The sequence below is a fragment of the Selaginella moellendorffii genome, unplaced genomic scaffold (genome assembly GCF_000143415.4).
Source record: "Selaginella moellendorffii unplaced genomic scaffold, v1.0 SELMOscaffold_22, whole genome shotgun sequence".
NCBI lineage: Eukaryota > Viridiplantae > Streptophyta > Lycopodiopsida > Selaginellales > Selaginellaceae > Selaginella > Selaginella moellendorffii.
Genome location: NW_003314283.1, coordinates 212,841 through 232,137, shown reverse-complemented (window position 1 = coordinate 232,137; position 19,297 = coordinate 212,841). Strand labels below are relative to the sequence as shown.

The window sequence follows — 19,297 nt, the reverse complement described above, 5'->3', positions numbered from 1 at the left end:
GGTGTTGATGGCATTGAAGTGATGTCTTGCCGTTGACATTGTTAATGTTGAGATTTGAGTGAAATGAGATGTCTCTTCAAAGATTGATGTCGAGTTTCATTAGTCTCGATAGAGATAGTGTTGATGCTTGAGTTGTTGCTTTATGTTATTTAGCATTTGTGCATTTGCTAGTTGGCAACTGTATTGACGTTCAAATGAATTGAGTGGCAAGTGAAGCTAGTTGTGTTTTAGACGAGATTGTTTAGTAGGGGTTGAGGTTTGAGCTTTTCCTTGAAAAGTGATTTAGTCATAGACTATGCTAACTCTACAAGCAGAAGAGTTAGTGATCAATATTAGAATTTTTGAATCCTTGTTAAATTTGAATTGGGATATATCGATCATTGATGATTCTTTTTGTGCTTGTTATGAAGTGAGTTATGTTTTGCTATAGATGGATTCATGGAGGATCATTTAGTGATCACTTGTTGAGCGTAGTTTCAATATGTTTGGCTTTTGGATTGATGCAGACATACTCTTCATTAGCTTTGCATTATGAAGTTTGGCTTATGGATGTGTTGAGGAAGATATTGTGGGTTGCACCATGATTTCTTCTTTAGCATTGAAATTGATTTATACACGACTTGTGATCATTGTTAGGCAAGGCTTGGCTATAGGCTTTTTCGAGTTTTTGCTTCCTTGAGCTTTCATACTTGTGGTACATTTGTTAGAAGTTGTTGGGGAAGGCATTTTGGCTTATTAGTTTCAATGTTGAAGTTATTATTTGCATATAACAATCATTAGTGATGATTGACTATAATCTAAGATAATTGATTATCCTTGTCAAAAGAATTTGCTTGATTATTGTTGATATCGAATGATTTGCCATTCTTCGAGATAGTGGATTCCTTCTTTAACGATGATTATGCATCTCTTTCTTGATGGGATGATTGATAGTCTTTCATGATAGTTAGTTATTCTCTTTGATGGCTTCTGGCTTTTCACAATACCACATGTACTTTGTGGTTTGCTATGGATTGGTCTTTTGGGTTTGAAATATTGATAGGATATTGCTAACACTTGCTTAGGCAACTTGAGTTCCTTGGTGTTGTTGACTGGGATCTATTCAGATTGGCTAGTGTAATAGTTAGCCTGAACGCTATGTTTGTTGGTCTTACCACATTCATTTTGTTCTGTTGATTGTTGCTCAGGTTTGTTTTAATAGATTGGAATGTTATTTCCTTTGGGTGATACATTCGCGAGCATTTTGTTTGCCAGTTGATAATACTTTGTGTTCTTTGAGTTATCTTTGGTAAGTTGTTTGGCATACTATCTGCCATCTTTGGTAGTTAAGTTTCATCATTGAGTTTCCTTGATGATATCCTTGCTATTGAATTTTGTTGGATGGTGATTCTTATGCCTACCAATTATGATGATCTTGGTGGTTCCTATACTATACTACTAGTTTATCGGATGATAACTTACTTGGAATACTTTTATGTTCTAAACTAAGATATATTCACTGATAATTACGTCTCTAAGATATCATTGTCTATGACTTTGATATTGTCCATCTATTGATCTTTGGCTTTGCGCCAGTATAGGCAAACTGGCTTCGGCACTTCGTGTGCATGGTGAAATCTCTAGTCATGGGGTAGCTACTATCGACTGGTCACATAACCCGCCTCTTTGTTGGTGTTCCTTATTCTGTTAAAAGGGCATGACTGTGTAAACAACTCTAACTGCCTATTTACAGTAGTCTATCTAAACCTTATTGACGGGTTTAGTTTCTTTGCTCAGGAGGGTTGGGGCCTTTAGCTTCTCTCTCTATGTCCCTATGGGTAAGGGTGTATCACACTTTTATAAGCTGGGTGACACTCAGAGTAGCAAGGGTGGCTGACTCCGTTGGTCATTTCCTTATCGGCGATTGTAGCGCACTTTATCTCTCTCCCCTTAAGCCAACTAGAAAAGGGGCAATTGTTTGATGAGAGAGCCCTTAGTGGCTATTTTATCCTCATTTATTCTCCAAGGTTCCAAAGATCTATGGTGACAGTATATCCAAATCTCATCCCATGATCACATGCGCTACACTCACCCCCCCTTCAGAGATGTCAATGTCTTCATTGACTATTAACTAACAACCCCTATTGAGCCAAGGGGAAACAACACCTTCATTTCCTCACTGAATCTACCAATCCTTCCATTGTGTAGACCAGTTATTCCATATAAGGCAACTAGTCATCCACCCGTACCATAGTCCCATTGTGGATACCTTCGTCCATGGATACTCCAAACAAGAGGAAGGACGTACGCATGGATGCTCAATACGTACGATTTCAAATTTAGGGGTAGGAATATACTTTGCTCAAGGGTATACTATATTTTAAGTAGCCACTAATCAATGGGAATTGAACCCATGCCATTTACTCCGATACCAACTATTTGTATTGAAAGTTACCTATCGGCCAGTCCTTACAGACACTCTTACCTTACCTTACTGCCATGATGGCAGGAGGTCGGTATTGCTAGTCCCTTTTATGGTCTCCACTCAAGCTGGTTAAGAAACTGGTCATCGCGTGTGCACTTGACCAAATGAGCATAAGGATGGAATTCCTACGTGCTATTTGTCAAGCATACTTGACCTGATTAGAGAAACTCATTCATTGACTTGCACTTGCTAGTGTTGGGAACCCCCGTGATATTGAGACTAGTCCCTCAATATTCGCTAAATGATAGCTTACCGTGTCTGCCAAACACCCTTGCTATCATGCCCTTTGTGTTAATCTTATTTCGGTCCTAAGTGCTATATATGGAAAGTGTCTAGATTAGCTCATTTGGCATATCTACGAAATATAGAGATCGGCCTGAACACAATGGGGTTCATCTAGTGTCCGCTTGTGTGCCTGTCCTTGTTCTACGTCCGGCTTGGGTCTAAACCCAAGTTCCATTCCATGCTAGTTGGTAGAGTACCCATGTCCTTGCGTTAGACCACCGGTATGCCGAAATAGCACCAGACTCCATTTGGCTCCATTTTGCGTGCTAGTCCTGGCATTGGGATGCTGGTTGCTCCAGGACTGTTCCAAGTCGCTCCAAGCTCCTGTCCCTTCGCTCCTTGGGCTATATGCTCGGGAGTTGCTCCGTGGTTCAGTTCCATCACTCTTTGGTGTGAGACACAAAATCCCTAGGCCCCAAAGTGGAGCCGGAAGGGCGCCACATGGTAGTGGCCGAAGCGAGAGCCAAATGAGTGTAACACGTTTGGACCAAAAGCTCCGACTTGAAAAGTCAAGAGCGGGAGTGGAACTCCCAACGAAGTGCTCGAGGAACAAGCACGAAGCGAGCAAAAGGCGAGGCTCCAAAAAGGGACCCAAAAGGACCAACACATGACACGTGGGAGTGTCCGAGATGGACTCGAGTTGGAGTCCGAAGTGGAGTCCGAGATGGACCCGAGTTGGAGTCCGAAGTGGAGTCCGAGATGGACCCGAGTTGGAGTCCGAAGTGGAGTCCGAGATGGACCCGAGATGGAGTCCGAGATGGAGTCCGAAGTGGAGTCCGAGGTGGACCCGAGATGGACCCGAGTTGGAGTCCGAAGTGGAGTCCGAGATGGACCCGAGATGGAGTCCGAGATGGAGTCCGAGATGGAGTCCGAGGTGGACCCGAGATGGACCCGAAATGGAGTCCGAGATGGAGTCCGAGATGGACCCGAGATGGAGTCCGAGATGGAGTCCGAGATGGAGTCCGAGATGGACCCGAGATGGACCCGAGATGGAGTTCGAGATGGAGTCCGAGATGGAGTCCGAGATTGAGTCCGAGATGGAGTCCGAAGTCGAGACCGAGACCGGGACCGAGACCGAGACCGAGACCGAGACCGAGACCGAGACCGAGACCGCGATCGGGACCGAGACCGAGACCGAGGCCGAGGCCGAGACCGAGCCCGAGCCCGAGTCCGAGTCCGAATCCGAGTCCGAGTCCGAGTCCGAGTCCGAGTCCGAGTCCGGAGCCTGAGAGGGTGAAAGCCCAAAGCGTTCGTCTCCCAGACCCTGGGGGGTTTGGTGAGCTCCAAAAGTATAGTAGGGGGAGGACTGCAGTGGAGCCAGTTTGGCCAGGAAAGGCCAGTTTGGCCCAGGAAGGCCAGACCCAGTGTTGGGTGATGAGCTGCCCACTGGGAAGTCCAAGACTAGAGTGAACACGGACCGACAAGCGGGGTAGCTTGGTGAAGTGTTCAAGAGCCGGCTCTAGTTCCCCCGGGAGATCGACTGGCCGATGCTCCCAGTCCAAGTGTGGGTGGCACTACCTACTTGGATACCTGGTGTGGCTCAACGGAACCCGCTCTAAGCCCATGGCTAGAGCACCCAAGGGCAGAAGGCGAGGAGAGTACCCAAGTGGCTCGCGTAAGGCCACGGTGTTCCGAAATGTTGTCCCAAAGGCCCAGACTGTGGAAAGGAAGAGGAGCAGTCCTCTGGGGTAGTGACCAAGGACACAGTCATGTGGTGAGGAAGTCCCAGAGGACCGTGGGACTTAGTGGTCGGGCCTGTGGGTCTCGATCCAGTGGCAGTGTTGGCAAACACGGCCAGGGGCAGAAAGGGACTTAGTGGGGACTGACAGAGGGATATTGGGGAAGGCTATTCCCCTTGTCGGTGGGCATCCTAAGGATGCTAAGGAGTGGATCTGAGATGACCACTCACGGATGGTTTGCCTAGTCTTGGAGAGCCAAGACGGTGATGCAAGTGGTATTGGACTACCAGTGTGGCAAAGGTGATTGGGCATGGCCTTAGCGTAACGGGCTGCTATGTCGGTGGTACCTTTGAGTGTCGGTCATGGGATCGGACACGTGGAGCACTTGGACCAAGTGCAAATGTTGAGTGGCATGGATGCTATTCTCGGGGCTAGCAAGTCCCAAGTCCTGGATTGGACTTATGGAGGTTGTGAATGAGACTCCTCCAAGTGGTCAGAGGTGTGGTTAAGTGACTAAAGTAGAATGGAAAATTTAGTCGCTTACAACTTGGTATCGGAGCTGTTCCTTAGTCCGACTTTTATTGGTGCTCAAGTATATCACCACTAGTGTTGGCATCGGAAGGTCCGAGGAGTGGGTCTATCCTTGAGGAGTAGCAAGTCGGGAAGACATGGCTCTCCATTACAGTTCATGTGTGAACTTGTAGACGAGGTGGTGGATAGAAAAGGGCCAATAATGGAACGACTTTGGGATCTTGGGAACAGTATATGGTTTTCCTCAAAGAGTTGAGGATGTGATCTAGATGAGCGTTTGACTTAGCAAACTGGCTAATGTAGTTGTGGTAAACAACTACAGTTGGGATCACGGGAAAGATAAAGACTCCAAAGCAATAAAGGAGTCACAAGATTTTCCTCATATAGTTGAGGTTGGTGCTCATGAATGTGAGACCAGAAGTAATGACTGTGGGAGGTCAAATACGGAAGAGGACTCAAGTCCTTGAAAAGGTAGCCGGGGCTACCTCTAATAAATGCTGGAACAACCCCAGGAGTTGGGGGTGTATTAAGTGGATGAGTTGGTGTTCTCATCACATGGACAAGTAGTCCTAAGGGGCAAAGGTTGCCCCCAGAGAACAAAATCAAGTGTCGGAGTAACACTTGTGAAAATAGTCCTTTTGAGTAGGACAGGAATGCAAGAAGTGTATTCCAGTGAGCTAGTGCCTCACAAGTAGGACCTTACGGGTCTATGGATTAACTAAGTCCAAAACTGCTGGATGACTCAAGTAGAGTTAACGGATGGTCCTAAAAGGACTGATGGAAGCATTTGGACTAAGGTGTGTTGTACCCCACAAAGGATGGGGGGGGATCATAGGATCCAAAGATGAGAACAGAGGGTATCTCATCAATGGCAAAATGTGTCATGCTAAAGTTATGGGAAAGGTGTTCCCAGAAGAAAACAACTTTGACATAAAGTTGTGTGTGACCTCTATGGTGCAGTGCTAACGGATGGTTGGCATGAGAAAGAGCGGTGTTGGTCTTGGCAAAGACTTAGACACGAAGGGGAAATGTCACAGAGGTAGGCTCGTGGAGCCGATGGTGTGGAAACACCAAATGTGCCAAGGTGTGATACCTTGAGGCTATGTTGGTGGGTTCATGAGAACCCCTTGCCAAAGGAATCCCAATGGAAATGGGAATAGCATAGCCTAAGCTGCAGAGCATGCAGTTGGAGTGTGGTGACCCAGATAATGATGGAGGTGTGGAAGCACCAGCAATGAGTTGTAGGACTTGACAACTATGAGGCAACTAAGCAAGAGGTGCAAAATAACTGGTTACACGGGTAGAAGGTAGCTACCCAAGACTTCTTAATAGCATAGGGAAGTTGGATATACCCTTACGGGGGATAAGTTGCTTGTGTTGCGATATAGTAAGTCAATGTCATAAAAGGAAATACTCATTGTCAAGAAAGCCATCATTGGGACACCCGAACACTCTAGAACACCAGAAGGTGGTGTTTGATGTCGCGAGGGCAATGGATAAAGCCCAAGGGACTAAGTCCCTAGCGAATGATGGATAGAAGGTGCTATCCAAATGTCCAAGGTTGCGGAGACAGGAGAGGACTGTCTACCCGAGTTGGACAAAGCCAAAAATGGAATTTTGGCAAGGCTAATGATGGGCATGTAAAGGCCCATAAGCAACAATGTAATCCCAGTGTGTGGGATTATAAGGTGAGCATACCCGGATTGAGGAACCACTCCCTAGGCTATTGGGTAGGTTCATCCCTAAGAATACTTGCTAAAGCATGATAGAAAGTGCAAAGCTATCCTCCTGGTCTGGAGGAGAATGACCAAAGGAAAGGTGTGAAGCCAAAAAGCAAGAAGTAAGGGGATAGAACCGAACCGTAGGAATCAAAGGGCATAACCAAGGTTGGTTATGCCAGCTGGGAGTGGAGAATCAAGTGGGGGCTCAAGGGTGTTGCCGCTAGCAACCGTGATGCCATGGAGAGTCTAAGTTATGGAATTGTCCATGTTAGACTATGTGGCATTTGGAAGGCTTGCAAAAAAGGGAGGCCTTAGCAAGCTGAGGGACAGAGTTCCTTCAAGGTTCCCAAAGACGATTCTAGGTAGCTTAGTACCTAGAAAGGCCAAGTGTAAATGGTTCATGGAACGCACGAAATCAGAGTGGCGCAGCAGAAGCGTGGTCTTGAAGCTTGCCATGAGGCAAAGCTATCAAGGTTAGGGAAGTAGTTCCCGAGTGTTCAAAGAGAGGGCTTTGAACGAAAGTCGATGGTCAAGGACCTTCACACTTATGCAGGAACCATGTTACAGTGGTCAGAGGACTTGCCAAGCGAGATTGGCACGTCGGGGGAACAAATACCCTAGTTGAAGGTGATAACTTCAAAAAGGGTGAGCCATGGGGCCGAGCATGGAAGAGTCCATGCATGATCACAGACATGTCAAGTGAGAGGACTTGGCAGTGTGGAGGAACTAGGTTCCTAAGCTGTGATCTGTAGCGCGCTTTAAAAATAAGTTGGTGCACCGGCGTGGGGAGTCACGCCAGGCATCTTGTGTGATGCCGTCCGTAGATGCATATACGGAGGTTGGGTTCGAGTCCCGACCCTCTAGTGCTTGGGTTCGAGTCCCAAATCACTAGGGCGTGGTGATGGTTTGGAATATGAGGACACTCATATTTCGGTGGTCATGGACTCTCAGTGGGGAGACTGGTTTGGGCACACCGCCAAGCGAGGGATGCCTCGGAGTCGTGATGCACGGTTAGATTGCTTAGTGTGAAAGCTCAGCACATCTAACTTGAATGCTTTAGTGCAAGTGGCACCAAGGTCGTGGTGAGTGAGATGGGGACACCTAATCTCAGTTGCTATGAACCTTGGCCGTAAGGGCTGGCTTGGGTGCACCGCCAAGTGTGGGGGATGCCCCCGGGGTTATAGTCAACAACTTGGAGGTCTAGAAGACCAAGTACCTCTTGGCAACTCTGTTAAGGTGCCAAGGTGAGATCACTATGCGATCTTATGGCCAGATAAGGACAAGGTCCTTGGTTGGCTAAGGAATGAAGTTCCTGGTTCAAAATGTTGAAATTGAACTGTTTAAGGTGGTGTGGCTTGGTCGTGATGACCAAGTGGGAAGAGCACCTAAGGGAAATAAACTATGTCCGTGCGATGGCATAGTGAGTCCGAGGAAAGTAGTCTCTATAAAAGACCCATGGGAGGGTCACGAAGTTGGGCCGTGGATAGAGCCCATAGCAGAAGATGCTAAAGAGACGTACTAGGGGTGAACATCCTCCGGACTTGGCAAAGAAGAGTCTTTGCTATGGAACCGAAACAATACCTCAAGGAGGGAGGTAGAGATTCGATGTTGCTTGGTGCAACAATCAACGGATAGAAGCAAAAGATGAGTGGCCAAGATAGGGCCGTGGAATCCCTTGGAAGGAATCCAAGTGACAAAGTTAGGCGAGGAACACTAATGTGTTGGACACTAACAAGTTGCGGGAAAGGAAGTGTGTTTCCAAGGAGGGATTCCGAAATGCTCCGATTTGGCGAAAGTGGAAGCTCCAAGGGAGGGAGCGGTAAGGTAGCCAAATGATAGGGCCATGAACAGCCCTAGCACAAAGCATGATAATTAGAACTTTGGCACGAAATAGAAGAAAGGATGATGGTGCCCTCGAGTAGAGAACTTCCTAGGATGGGAAGTGGAGTTGCACAAAAGGTGCAAGGCAAGGTGTCGGAGACACCTAGGAAATTGACTCCAAGAAGTCAAAATTCAAAGTTCCAAAGTGCAAAGGCTATATCGATGGAAATTGAGACTACTCGAGAAGGAGTAGTGGGATTGACTTAGAGAAGGGTCTCTAAGAGGTTTAGCGAGAACTAAACCAATAAAAGGAGAGAACCATTATATGTGGTCCAATCAGTCTCTAAGTTGGAGAGACTACCCTCCTTAGAGGATATGCAAAAGGCATGGTGAGCCTTCAATGTCCAACCATTGACGAATATGGAGAAGGCATGGTGAGCCTTCAATGTCACACCATTGACAAATATTGGCTACGCGCCAAGGATGGAAATGGTAACACATGCAGGTGTTACTTTATAAAATGGTTCACCGTTCGATGAGGACATCGAACTTCGTCTATGGGTGGTGGAGTTGTGAGACACAAAATCCCTAGGCCCCAAAGTGGAGCCGGAAGGGCGCCACATGGTAGTGGCCGAAGCGAGAGCCAAATGAGTGTAACACGTTTGGACCAAAAGCCCCGACTTGAAAAGTCAAGAGCGGGAGTGGAACTCCCAACGAAGTGCTCGAGGAACAAGCACGAAGCGAGCAAAAGGCGAGGCTCCAAAAAGGGACCCAAAAGGACCAACACATGACACGTGGGAGTGTCCGAGATGGACTCGAGTTGGAGTCCGAAGTGGAGTCCGAGATGGACCCGAGTTGGAGTCCGAAGTGGAGTCCGAGATGGACCCGAGTTGGAGTCCGAAGTGGAGTCCGAGATGGACCCGAGATGGAGTCCGAAGTGGAGTCCGAGGTGGACCCAAGATGGACCCGAGTTGGAGTCCGAAGTGGACGCCGAGATGGACCCGAGATGGAGTCCGAGATGGAGTCCGAAGTGGAGTCCGAGGTGGACCCAAGATGGACCCGAGTTGGAGTCCGAAGTGGACGCCGAGATGGACCCGAGATGGAGTCCGAGATGGACCCGAAATGGACGCCGAGATGGAGTCCGAGATGGACCCGAGATGGAGTCCGAGATGGACCCGAGATGGAGTCCGAGATGGAGTCCGAGATGGAGTCCGAGATGGACCCGAGATGGACCCGAGATGGAGTTCGAGATGGAGTCCGAGATGGAGTCCGAGATTGAGTCCGAGATGGAGTCTGAAGTCGAGACCGAGACCGGGACCGAGACCGAGACCGAGACCAAGACCGAGATCGGGACCGAGACCGAGACCGAGGCCGAGGCCGAGACCGAGGCCGAGCCCGAGTCCAAGTCCGAATCCGAATCCGAGTCCGAGTCCGAGTCCGAGTCCGAGTCCGGAGCCTGAGAGGGTGAAAGCCCAAAGCGTTCGTCTCCCAGACCCTGGGGGGTTTGGTGAGCTCCAAAAGTATAGTAGGGGGAGGACTGCAGTGGAGCCAATTTGGCCAGGAAAGGCCAGTTTGGCCTAGGAAGGCCGGACCCAGTGTTGGGTGATGAGCTGCCCACTGGGAAGTCCAAGACTAGAGTGAACACGGACCGACAAGCGGGGTAGCTTGGTGAAGTGTTCAAGAGCCGGCTCTAGTTCCCCCGGGAGATTGACTGGCCGATGCTCCCAGTCCAAGTGTGGGTGGCACTACCTACTTGGATACCTGGTGTGGCTCAACGGAACCCGCTCTAAGCCCATGGCTAGAGCACCCAAGGGCAGAAGGCGAGGAGAGTACCCAAGTGGCTCGCGTAAGGCCACGGTGTTCCGAAATGTTGTCCCAAAGGCCCAGACTGTGGAAAGGAAGAGGAGCAGTCCTCTGGGGTAGTGACCAAGGACACAGTCATGTGGTGAGGAAGTCCCAGAGGACCGTGGGACTTAGTGGTCGGGCCTGTGGGTCTCGATCCAGTGGCAGTGTTGGCAAACACGGCCAGGGGCAGAAAGGGACTTAGTGGGGACTGACAGAGGGATATTGGGGAAGGCTATTCCCCTTGTCGGTGGGCATCCTAAGGATGCTAAGGAGTGGATCTGAGATGACCACTCACGGATGGTTTGCCTAGTCTTGGAGAGCCAAGACGGTGATGCAAGTGGTATTGGACTACCAGTGTGGCAAAGGTGATTGGGCATGGCCTTAGCGTAACGGGCTGCTATGTCGGTGGTACCTTTGAGTGTCGGTCATGGGATCGGACACGTGGAGCACTTGGACCAAGCGCAAATGTTGAGTGGCATGGATGCTATTCTCGGGGCTAGCAAGTCCCAAGTCCTGGATTGGACTTATGGAGGTTGTGAATGAGACTCCTCCAAGTGGTCAGAGGTGTGGTTAAGTGACTAAAGTAGAATGGAAAATTTAGTCGCTTACATTTGGCTCTATGCTTGGGAGTTTGACACCGTTCCTTCGTTCAGTGGCCCAAGGCCCTAAACCTCGGGTTCCACACTACTGTCCTATGGACACGTGGCATGAAACATGTGGCATCTGTCACGTGGCACAAAGAGGGTTTAGGTTCCGCTTCGTGGTGTTATCCTATGGTAAATCACCACAGGATAAAGGGTCAAAACCATGTGCGCTACACCTTTGAAGGTCCAAATAAACCATTTCACCAATCTATCTATTTATTCATGATAAGTACTCGTGAAAGTGTAGCATATCCCTCTCGAATGTTAAAACATCAAATGCCTTAGCCATAAATACAGAACTATTATCTAAGTGTAGCGCATGTGGTTTTGACCCTTTATCATATGGTGCTTTACTATAGGATAACACCACGAAGCAGAACCAATCTCAATATCACGGGGGTTTTTGATACTAACAAATGCAAGCCAATGATAAGAGTTTCTCAAACCAGGCCGAGTATGCTCAGCAAAAAACACATAGGGTTCCTACCTTATGTTTATCCGATCTAAGTACACGGTCATTGACTAGTTTCTCAACTAGCTCAAGTGGGAAACTGATAATAGGTCCAGCAATACCGACCTCTTGCCATCGTGGCAGTAAAGTAAGAGTGTCTGTAAGGATTGGCTGACAGGTAACTTTCGATACCCGAAGTCACATTCGCGACAAAAGGGATGATCATAAAGTATATAAATTTTCAACAATCGAATTGGGATGGTTACTTATCATCTTTTTGGTATGCATATATCATAAGGGTATAGAGTTCTATTGGTGTTTCACTATATAAAGTCCTATATACCCATGATCTAATATTGTTAATAGAGTTGAGTTTACCTTTATGATTACCATAAATTGCTGATATTAAGTTTTGAGATCAATATTTAATGAGCATTCTTCTGCTTGTTCAAACAAAGTCTATTGAACATTTGGGACAATAATAGCTTTACAACTCCTTATCATTGTCCTCTTGTGCAATACAAAGTGGATGACTTGGTGTTAATTAGTTTTCCTAATTTTACAGTACATAGTTTATTTAAGAGGCTTGTTGCTCAATAGAAGGTAGGTGTTATGGCAAGTTGGAGCACAAGTTCATGAGGTTTAGAATGATGTCTAATAAGTTGATCCTCTAAAAATTATGCATATTTAAGTGTTAAAACGCTTTGTATAAAGGGATCATGATTAATTTGCACCATCTACAAATCCACCAATACCTTTTTCTGATATTCCTCTAGATTCTGACCCGTCCACTAGAGAATCTTAATTATTTTCTATCGTTCCAAGAGAAAGGGATGATATGAAGTTCAAGTGTATAAGTATGATGCTATATACTAATATTAATATAGTGGGATTTTGATAACCGTTAAATTGGTTTCAATTTGGACCATTCACTTCTAATTGATATGCACATTTCTATATTCCTTTTTTATATTCTATGCATTCACAAATCTATATTATTTGTTTTTCATTTTATTAAATAAAATTATTATATATCACTAACAAATTGTGTCTAATTTCTAATCACTATTAGGACATGCTTTGTTCAATGGACTTTGTTCACATGGGGATCCATCTGTAGTCATGGACAAAAAACAATTTCAAGCAATTCCAGTAGAGATGGTATTATTTTTCTCTAATTGTTAAGTTTGAAGGTGACTTTCTACATCCAATCCACAATTTCAGAATTACTTATCATATAAGGAGCCACAGCACAGCTGTTGTCCCTAGGGTTTTATTTTGAGAGAACCATTGAATCTACAAAGAATTATCCATGATATGGAACAATGAACAGAATGTCTAATGACCTCCCATTGACAATGGTAGAATATGGAATTTATGGAATTCTTGTGGAATTTGAGCAGATTCTCAACTTTTAAGTACCAGAAATATTATAAAATTTGTATTGATCTCAAGTGCTAGCTAGACCATGAGCTCATTGGTAGAATTCCAGTTTCAGCAGCCTGCCAGTAGAGAAAAGCTACAATTTCAGATTTGAGAACCTATAGGTAAGGAATATATCTAAAATATTCTCCTAGTAATCAAGGTATATTCTTGCTTATCATTTGTGTTTAAATTTGATTTCACCTTTTGTTATTTTCCTCCTGCATTGTTGATTTGGATATCTGCAACTTTGACGGCCAGCAAGGACCTCATCAAAGTCTCGCCATCTTTGTACATGACTATTGGCACGCGAAACAGAAATTAAAAAAAAGGAAGAACTAAATGTTCCCAATGCTGATTAAATCACACACTAGGTAGTTAACACGTGGCATGCATACGTGGAAGAATAATTTACACGTGGCACTCCGACGTGGAGATATTTCTTCCAGGTTTTAGGTTTCCTCTGCCTCTAATGCAATGGAGGAGGCGAGCTTCGAATCCCTCCCCGCAGAGGCCGTCCTCTCCATCTTCGCCGATCTCAAGGACGCGCGCAGCATCGCAACCCTAGCGCCCGTGTGCCGCCGCTGGCAATCCCTCTCCAGGTATGTCGATTCCCTCCACTTCACGCTCGCCCAGCAATCCGACGCCAATGCCGTGGCTCCCATGCTCCGCCGCGCCCACTCCATCAAGAATCTCGCCATAGAAATCCACCAGGGCTGCGACATTCCGGAAGAACTCCTCTCAAGCTGGATAGAAATCGTTAAAGACTCCATACAGGACTTGGAGCTCTGGTATGTGAGCACAAAGGAGCTTAATCTCTGGAACCTGGTGAAGAACTGCTCAAAACTCTCGGCCCTGCGAGTCCATGGATCGATAGCGTTCCTCCTTCCGATGCTAAACTTCGATCTCACCACCCTCCGTGAATGCGTTCTCGACGATTCCAGCTTCAAGCACCCGGCCGTGGTCTCGGTTCTAAATCACTGCCCGGCTCTCGACAAGCTGGTCGTCAAGAACTTCCAGACCGCTAAAGTGAGGCTCACGAACAGCAACGTTAACAGCGTCCATTTGGCAGTGGATCGTCGTGAGGGTCCCGAGACTGGGCCGCCGTTCATCATGCTGGAAACCATGAACCTCAAGTGCCTCACGCTGGACGGGATCAGCTGTGTTCTTGTCGCTCCAGAGCTCCGGGAGTTACACTTGCCGTCGCGCTGCAAGGACTTGATCGTGGTTTCGCTCGACAACGTTGAGATCCTGACAATGGGAGGAAGTGAGTGGGAGTTTAAGGAGATTCACAGCATTGTGGAGCTCGTACCCAACATCTCCGAGGTGAAGATCGATGTCTCGGTGTCGGACCCGGAGCCTGTTGCTTGGAAAACGTTCTTTCACGGCCTCTCGCGGCTGGACACCATCACTTTCGGCGGCAACATGCTCGAGGTACGTAAAAGCTCGGTTTCTTCTGAGTGTAAAACTGTCTTTCCTTGTGCAGTGTTTCTGTAAGGAGATTGATGGCGATGTCTTGGCCAAACTTAAGCTTGTCAAGGCCACGGTTTTTCTCGAAGAGAACGGATGCTTTGAGCTGCTGGAAGCTCTGCTCGTCCATTGCCCCGGGCTCAAGGTCCTGACTGTGAATTGCTCACGTCTCCTCCAGGACAGTGAGGAGTGGAATCTGATGGAGCTGTTCGAGGCCCGGCATCCCCAGATGTACAATGACTTGAAGCGGCTGCAAGCGAGTTCCTCTCGTCTAGTAATCACTTTGCAGTAGAGAGTGGAACCAGGACTGGCTTGTTTTTGAAAGAATTTATGCTCCGCTGACGCTTCCGCCAGTGAACGAGGACTGAGAATCTGTAGGCCCGACGTAGTTGCTTGACGCGACCATGTTGATCTGGTGAAGATACCCGGGTCAGGAGTAGAGAAAGAAAGAAGGTATCTTCACCTTGACAATCTCTGATCGCTGGTGAGGGTGATTGTAAGCCGCAAGGACACACATGTGAAAATCCTGTTTGAGGCAATCTTAGCTACTTGAATCTAAAGAGTAGACGTAAGAACTTGACTTACTCTAAAAGGATCACCCCTCAGTGACTGCACGTACAAGGAATTATTTACACCTCGTCCCTGCACGAACAGTTAGCTATAGCCTTGAAACTATAAACGTGGAAGTTACCTCCAGCGTTACATCTCTCAGTCGCCTTCCAGTTTGAGCACTGTAAACTCCGATCCGGTTTTCTTCGCAGCTGCCAGTGATAATGTAGTCCCTGCCGTTCATATAGTATGATCTTGTGTAGTTTCGCCTGCTATTTGCTGGTGTGATGTCGAACTTCGTGTGAAGTCTTCCATCGGCAGCAAGGTACTGCCTTACCTGTAATGCAGGATAGTAAAGATCTTCAAAAGAGATGGAAGTTACCTCATTGTCCACCGCGGAAACCAAAACGAAATGGTCGTCGTGAGAGAAACACAGCATGACGTTCCCGGATCGACTGGTAGTACAGTAAACTGGCGAAGTCATCGTCGTTCTAAGGTCCCACATCTTCACAGTTTTGTCAAACGAGGAAGTAGCGAACGTCTTGGGCGAGTGATGCGCAAACTTGACGACGTTTATGTGGTCCTCATGAAGATGAGGAAATACCTTGACTAGCCTGGCGGTTTGAAGATCGTAGAGGCCAATATTCTTGTTGTAGCCACTTGCGAGAAAGAGCTCGTCTTGCGAATTGATATGAACGGAGGTGAGCTGCTCGAAGTCGTTAAATCTGTGCACTGAACCGCACATATATGTGCACGCCATAGTCGCAGCTCGCATCCGAGACAAGCTATAAAGTTCCAACACACCATTGTCAGAACCTGCTATAAACTGCAAACGAAAGAAAAAGAATTGGAAAGAAGAAAAGAGAAATACACGGGTACCTTGTCAGGCTCGTTGTTCAACCAGCATAATCCCAGCACGCGGTGCTGAACTGTAGAAGCTTGAATATAAGCCACCAGTCTATCCTCCTCGTGATTTACCACAGCTAGTTCTCCGTTTAGTGTCCCGAGAACCATAAGAGCTGGATCCTTGGGGTGGTACTCAAATTGCCGCGGCTTAAGTCTCCTGTTAATATCCACGTTGGACTTGCAAGGATTGTAGACGACGCTTGTAGCAGGCCAGTCACACAGCTTGGAAGTAGACAGAGCTCTCGTCTCGTTTATTTTCCTCTTCTTGTGAGGTCCCCGGTCGCCGCCTCTCTCCCTGCTCTTAAGTATCTCCACAATGCCCTCCCGCCGTCGCCGAGTGTTTGGCGAGCGCTCAAAGTTGTCGCAGTAGACTATCCATGCCTTTTTCCTGCTTTCCTGTGTGATCTCCAGATTGTCCAGTACTTGAAGCTTCGGGAGTGACGATATCATAAACTGTTGGTAGAACTTCTCGTGGCATATTGTTGACTGGAAAAGATAGCTTAGTTGCCGCTCCTCGGCCTTTGGTGGTTCATCGTTTCCAGCTTCGGGTTCCACAGCTTCGAGACAAACGAACTGTTCGTCCAGATCAGTATCCAGCTCGCTTTCTACAACTTCTTCTTCTCCAAGTTCATCATATTCTTCCTGTTCTTCCTGTTCTTCTTCTTCTTCTTCTTCCTCTTCTTCATCGCCGCTACTATCCCAGTAGTCACTCTCATCCGTCCCCTTCTGAAAAATTTCCATTTTCTCAACTTCTTGGTCATCACCAGAACTCCCGGCTGAAATGTTTTGCCCATCACAATCGTCGGGCGGTGGAGCAATACAGTGGCCAGTCCCTTCGCAACACACGCAGCGCTGGAAGCGAAGCTCTCGGAGGCTCGGCAGCTTGGAAAGAGCACGACATGTTGTCCAAAGGTTGACGATGCCCGTGCCACACATTGAAAGCTTCGCTAGCTTTGGCATGCCCTCGAAGCAAGTGCTTGACAAGAGGGTGATACTTCGGCTGTGATCCACTATGAGAACTTCCAAGCGATGAAACTCACCGGCGAGGCTAAACTTCCGTGTAGGCGCGCTACATTGGCCAAGCTTTAGAGTCTCGCAGGATAAACCAACTCTATAGAGAAACCTGAAAGGAAAGTGTGAAACAAATGCAAGGAAAGAAGAACAAAAGTACTGACCTTACGAATTCTCTTCGATAAGTACATGCGCTGAGATCTACATGACGAAGCCTGTCCTTGGACGCCGTCAAGAGACTTACAAGCGTGTTATTCTTCCAGCTCTTCCAGCAGTCGCCTGTGATCTTTAAATCCACCGCCGACCATAAATCTAGCTTGAGAAAATCCCTGACGCAGCAAACCTCGATCTCTCCCACATCGTCGCCTACCTCGAGCTCCAGCTCGTCGCCTCCCGTGGCGAATTGCTGGAATCCCGATCGAGTGAGATTGCCCGGCTAGGAGATAAGAACCTAGGAGTACCTTCTGGAGAGATCTGACGATCGCCGGGTTTTGATCGATTTTGTGGCGCTTGCACATTGCCGCATACCTGGAAAAGCGAGCGATGCACAGATTTTCCCAAATATCTCACAAGAACTTACATTGGAAGAAGGTCTAGGCGCCCCTCCATCCCCATCGCTCTGGTAGTTCGACCTAAAACTTTTGTGGTAAATAAGCCCTATTTTCAAATATCTAAAGCCGTTGTACGGAGGATTAGGGTTTTTCGTTTTTCATGTCGTGTTTGGCGCCTCTGGTGGCGCGATGGGCCGCAAGCTCCGCCGCTGGAAGCAAGCGCCTGGCGGAAGTAGCGTCTTTGAATCCCGGTAAGGATTTCTCCCGGGATTGTGATATTTCGCGGCATTTTGATCGCAATGGATGCAATGCCAGGTGTTTCTAGGGTCGTCTTGAAGAAGGGCAAGGCGCAGATCTTCGTCACTGGCAATCCCATGGTGTTTAGCGGCGCCATCGATCGGATTATCGGCCGGCCTCCTCCCAAGACGGGGGATCTCGTGCTTGTCACGAATGGCGCCGAAGAGCCTATCGCTTGGGGAGTCTACAATGCGGTCTCTATGTTTCGGGTTCGTGTGTTACAAACCCAAGACGAAGCTGCAAGGTAAAGAATTATGAAGGAAAGAATTTGTTCTCATGGTATGCTACTTTCTTTTCTCCAGAGATCCACACTCCAACTTTGATATTGAGAAGCTTATCGAGACTAGATTGTCTGGAGCTCTTGCGCTTCGAAAAGCTTTGGGCCTTCCTTCCAGTGAAACAAATGTTTATCGGCTTGTCAACAGTGAAGGTGATAGGCAAGTATGTGTCGAGCTTTGTTTCTTTGTTACATTTGTATTGAGCTGCTCTTTTATTCCAGGCTTTCGGGACTTGTGGTGGATGTCTTTGACAAGCATATAGTTGTGGCATCGTCTGCTGCGTGGGTCGAAAAATACAAGACGAACATAGAGGAAACTCTCAAGAGATTAGTCGGGACGAAACTTCTGACTTGGAGGCCATCTGTGGAGCTGCTGAAGGAAGAAGGCTTCGAATGCGTGATTGAATCAGAAGAAAGGCCCGAAGAAGTTCACGTAAGTTCTCTTATTCATTTGTTTATTGAGGGATTTAGTGACGGATTTTTCAGTGATACGAGCTTGTGCTGCCAGGTGCTTGAAAACGGTATTGCTTATCAAGTCTCTTTGGGGGGACAAAAGACTGGATTTTACGTCGATCAGCGAGATAATCGGCTGGCACTCAGGTCCTTTTGCAAAGATAAAACCATTTTGGATCTTTGCTGCTACACTGGTGCCTTTGCGCTCAACGCAGCCATCACAGGAGCTTCTCGAGTCATTGGTAACTTTATAGTCTTGTAGTCTGCCTTCGTGATTCATAATCTTCATCCGTGCAGGCGTTGACTCCTCGAAGTCTGCTATAGACCTTGCGGACGCAAACATCTCTCTCAACAACATAGATCCACAAGTGATTACGTTTGAGAAGGCGGACATTGTTCAGTACATGAAAGCCGCGCTGTCAAAAGGAGAAACCTGGGACGTGGTTGTGCTTGATCCTCCAAAGCTGGCACCGAGCCGCAAGGTTTCTCTTAAATTTTCTTTTCTGGCCACTGACAGAAGGCTCACTACTTCTCTTTCCAGTTTCTCGAGAAAGCTGCGATCAAATACCGCAACCTAAACGCAATGGCGATGCAATTAACCAAACCTGGTGGATTGCTAATGACTTGCTCGTGCTCTGGCGCTGTGGCACAAAGCCAGAACTTCTTATCGATCATCCAGGTGATCCATTCCTCTTCATTTTGTTCTAGGCCTAGAGAGTTTGAAAAATCTTCTTTGGTTTCCAGGAGGCTGCGAGAGCCGCTGGAAGAAAAGCCGCATTGCTTCGTGTTTCTGGAGCTGGACCAGACCACCCGATTGATCTGGCATATCCAGAGGGCTCATATTTAACAAATTGCCTTCTCCGAGTAATATAACGCCATGTGTCTCCTAAATCTTGGGCGTTAAACCCTTTGATGCGAAC

General features: G+C 47.3%; 3 protein-coding genes across 5 annotated transcripts; 2 read left to right on the top strand and 1 right to left on the bottom strand.

The window, feature by feature from the left end:
• The first annotated feature begins 13,320 nt into the window (after positions 1–13,320).
• On the top strand, positions 13,321–14,920 carry LOC9641919. The gene is made up of 2 exons (XM_002973602.2): positions 13,321–14,297; positions 14,350–14,920. The coding sequence occupies exons 1-2, from the start codon at positions 13,341–13,343 to the stop codon at positions 14,623–14,625; spliced, it is 1,233 nt and encodes a 410-aa protein (XP_002973648.1). The 5' UTR covers positions 13,321–13,340; the 3' UTR covers positions 14,626–14,920.
• Positions 14,625–17,421, bottom strand: LOC9642426. Its single transcript, XM_002973451.2, has 9 exons — positions 17,380–17,421; positions 17,261–17,327; positions 16,964–17,205; positions 15,762–16,911; positions 15,265–15,708; positions 15,025–15,219; positions 14,919–14,975; positions 14,797–14,859; positions 14,625–14,745 (listed from the first exon to the last, which is right to left on the bottom strand). Exons 1-9 carry the CDS (start codon positions 17,412–17,414, stop codon positions 14,662–14,664), a joined length of 2,337 nt encoding a protein of 778 aa, XP_002973497.2. The 5' UTR covers positions 17,415–17,421; the 3' UTR covers positions 14,625–14,661.
• A 78-nt stretch (positions 17,422–17,499) lies between these two features.
• On the top strand, positions 17,500–19,296 carry LOC9642425 (ribosomal RNA large subunit methyltransferase I). 3 transcript variants are annotated; one of them, XM_024678485.1, is made up of 8 exons: positions 17,500–17,601; positions 17,666–17,891; positions 17,950–18,084; positions 18,147–18,357; positions 18,433–18,619; positions 18,675–18,859; positions 18,919–19,056; positions 19,122–19,296. In XM_024678485.1, the coding sequence occupies exons 1-8, from the start codon at positions 17,511–17,513 to the stop codon at positions 19,248–19,250; spliced, it is 1,302 nt and encodes a 433-aa protein (XP_024534253.1). In that variant the 5' UTR covers positions 17,500–17,510; the 3' UTR covers positions 19,251–19,296. The 3 variants fall into 3 exon arrangements, with proteins under 3 accessions (XP_024534253.1, XP_024534252.1, XP_024534254.1); XM_024678484.1 differs by having other exon boundaries at positions 18,147–18,619; XM_024678486.1 differs by lacking the exon at positions 17,500–17,601 and having other exon boundaries at positions 17,691–17,891; positions 17,950–18,088.
• Position 19,297: the final 1 nt, after the last annotated feature.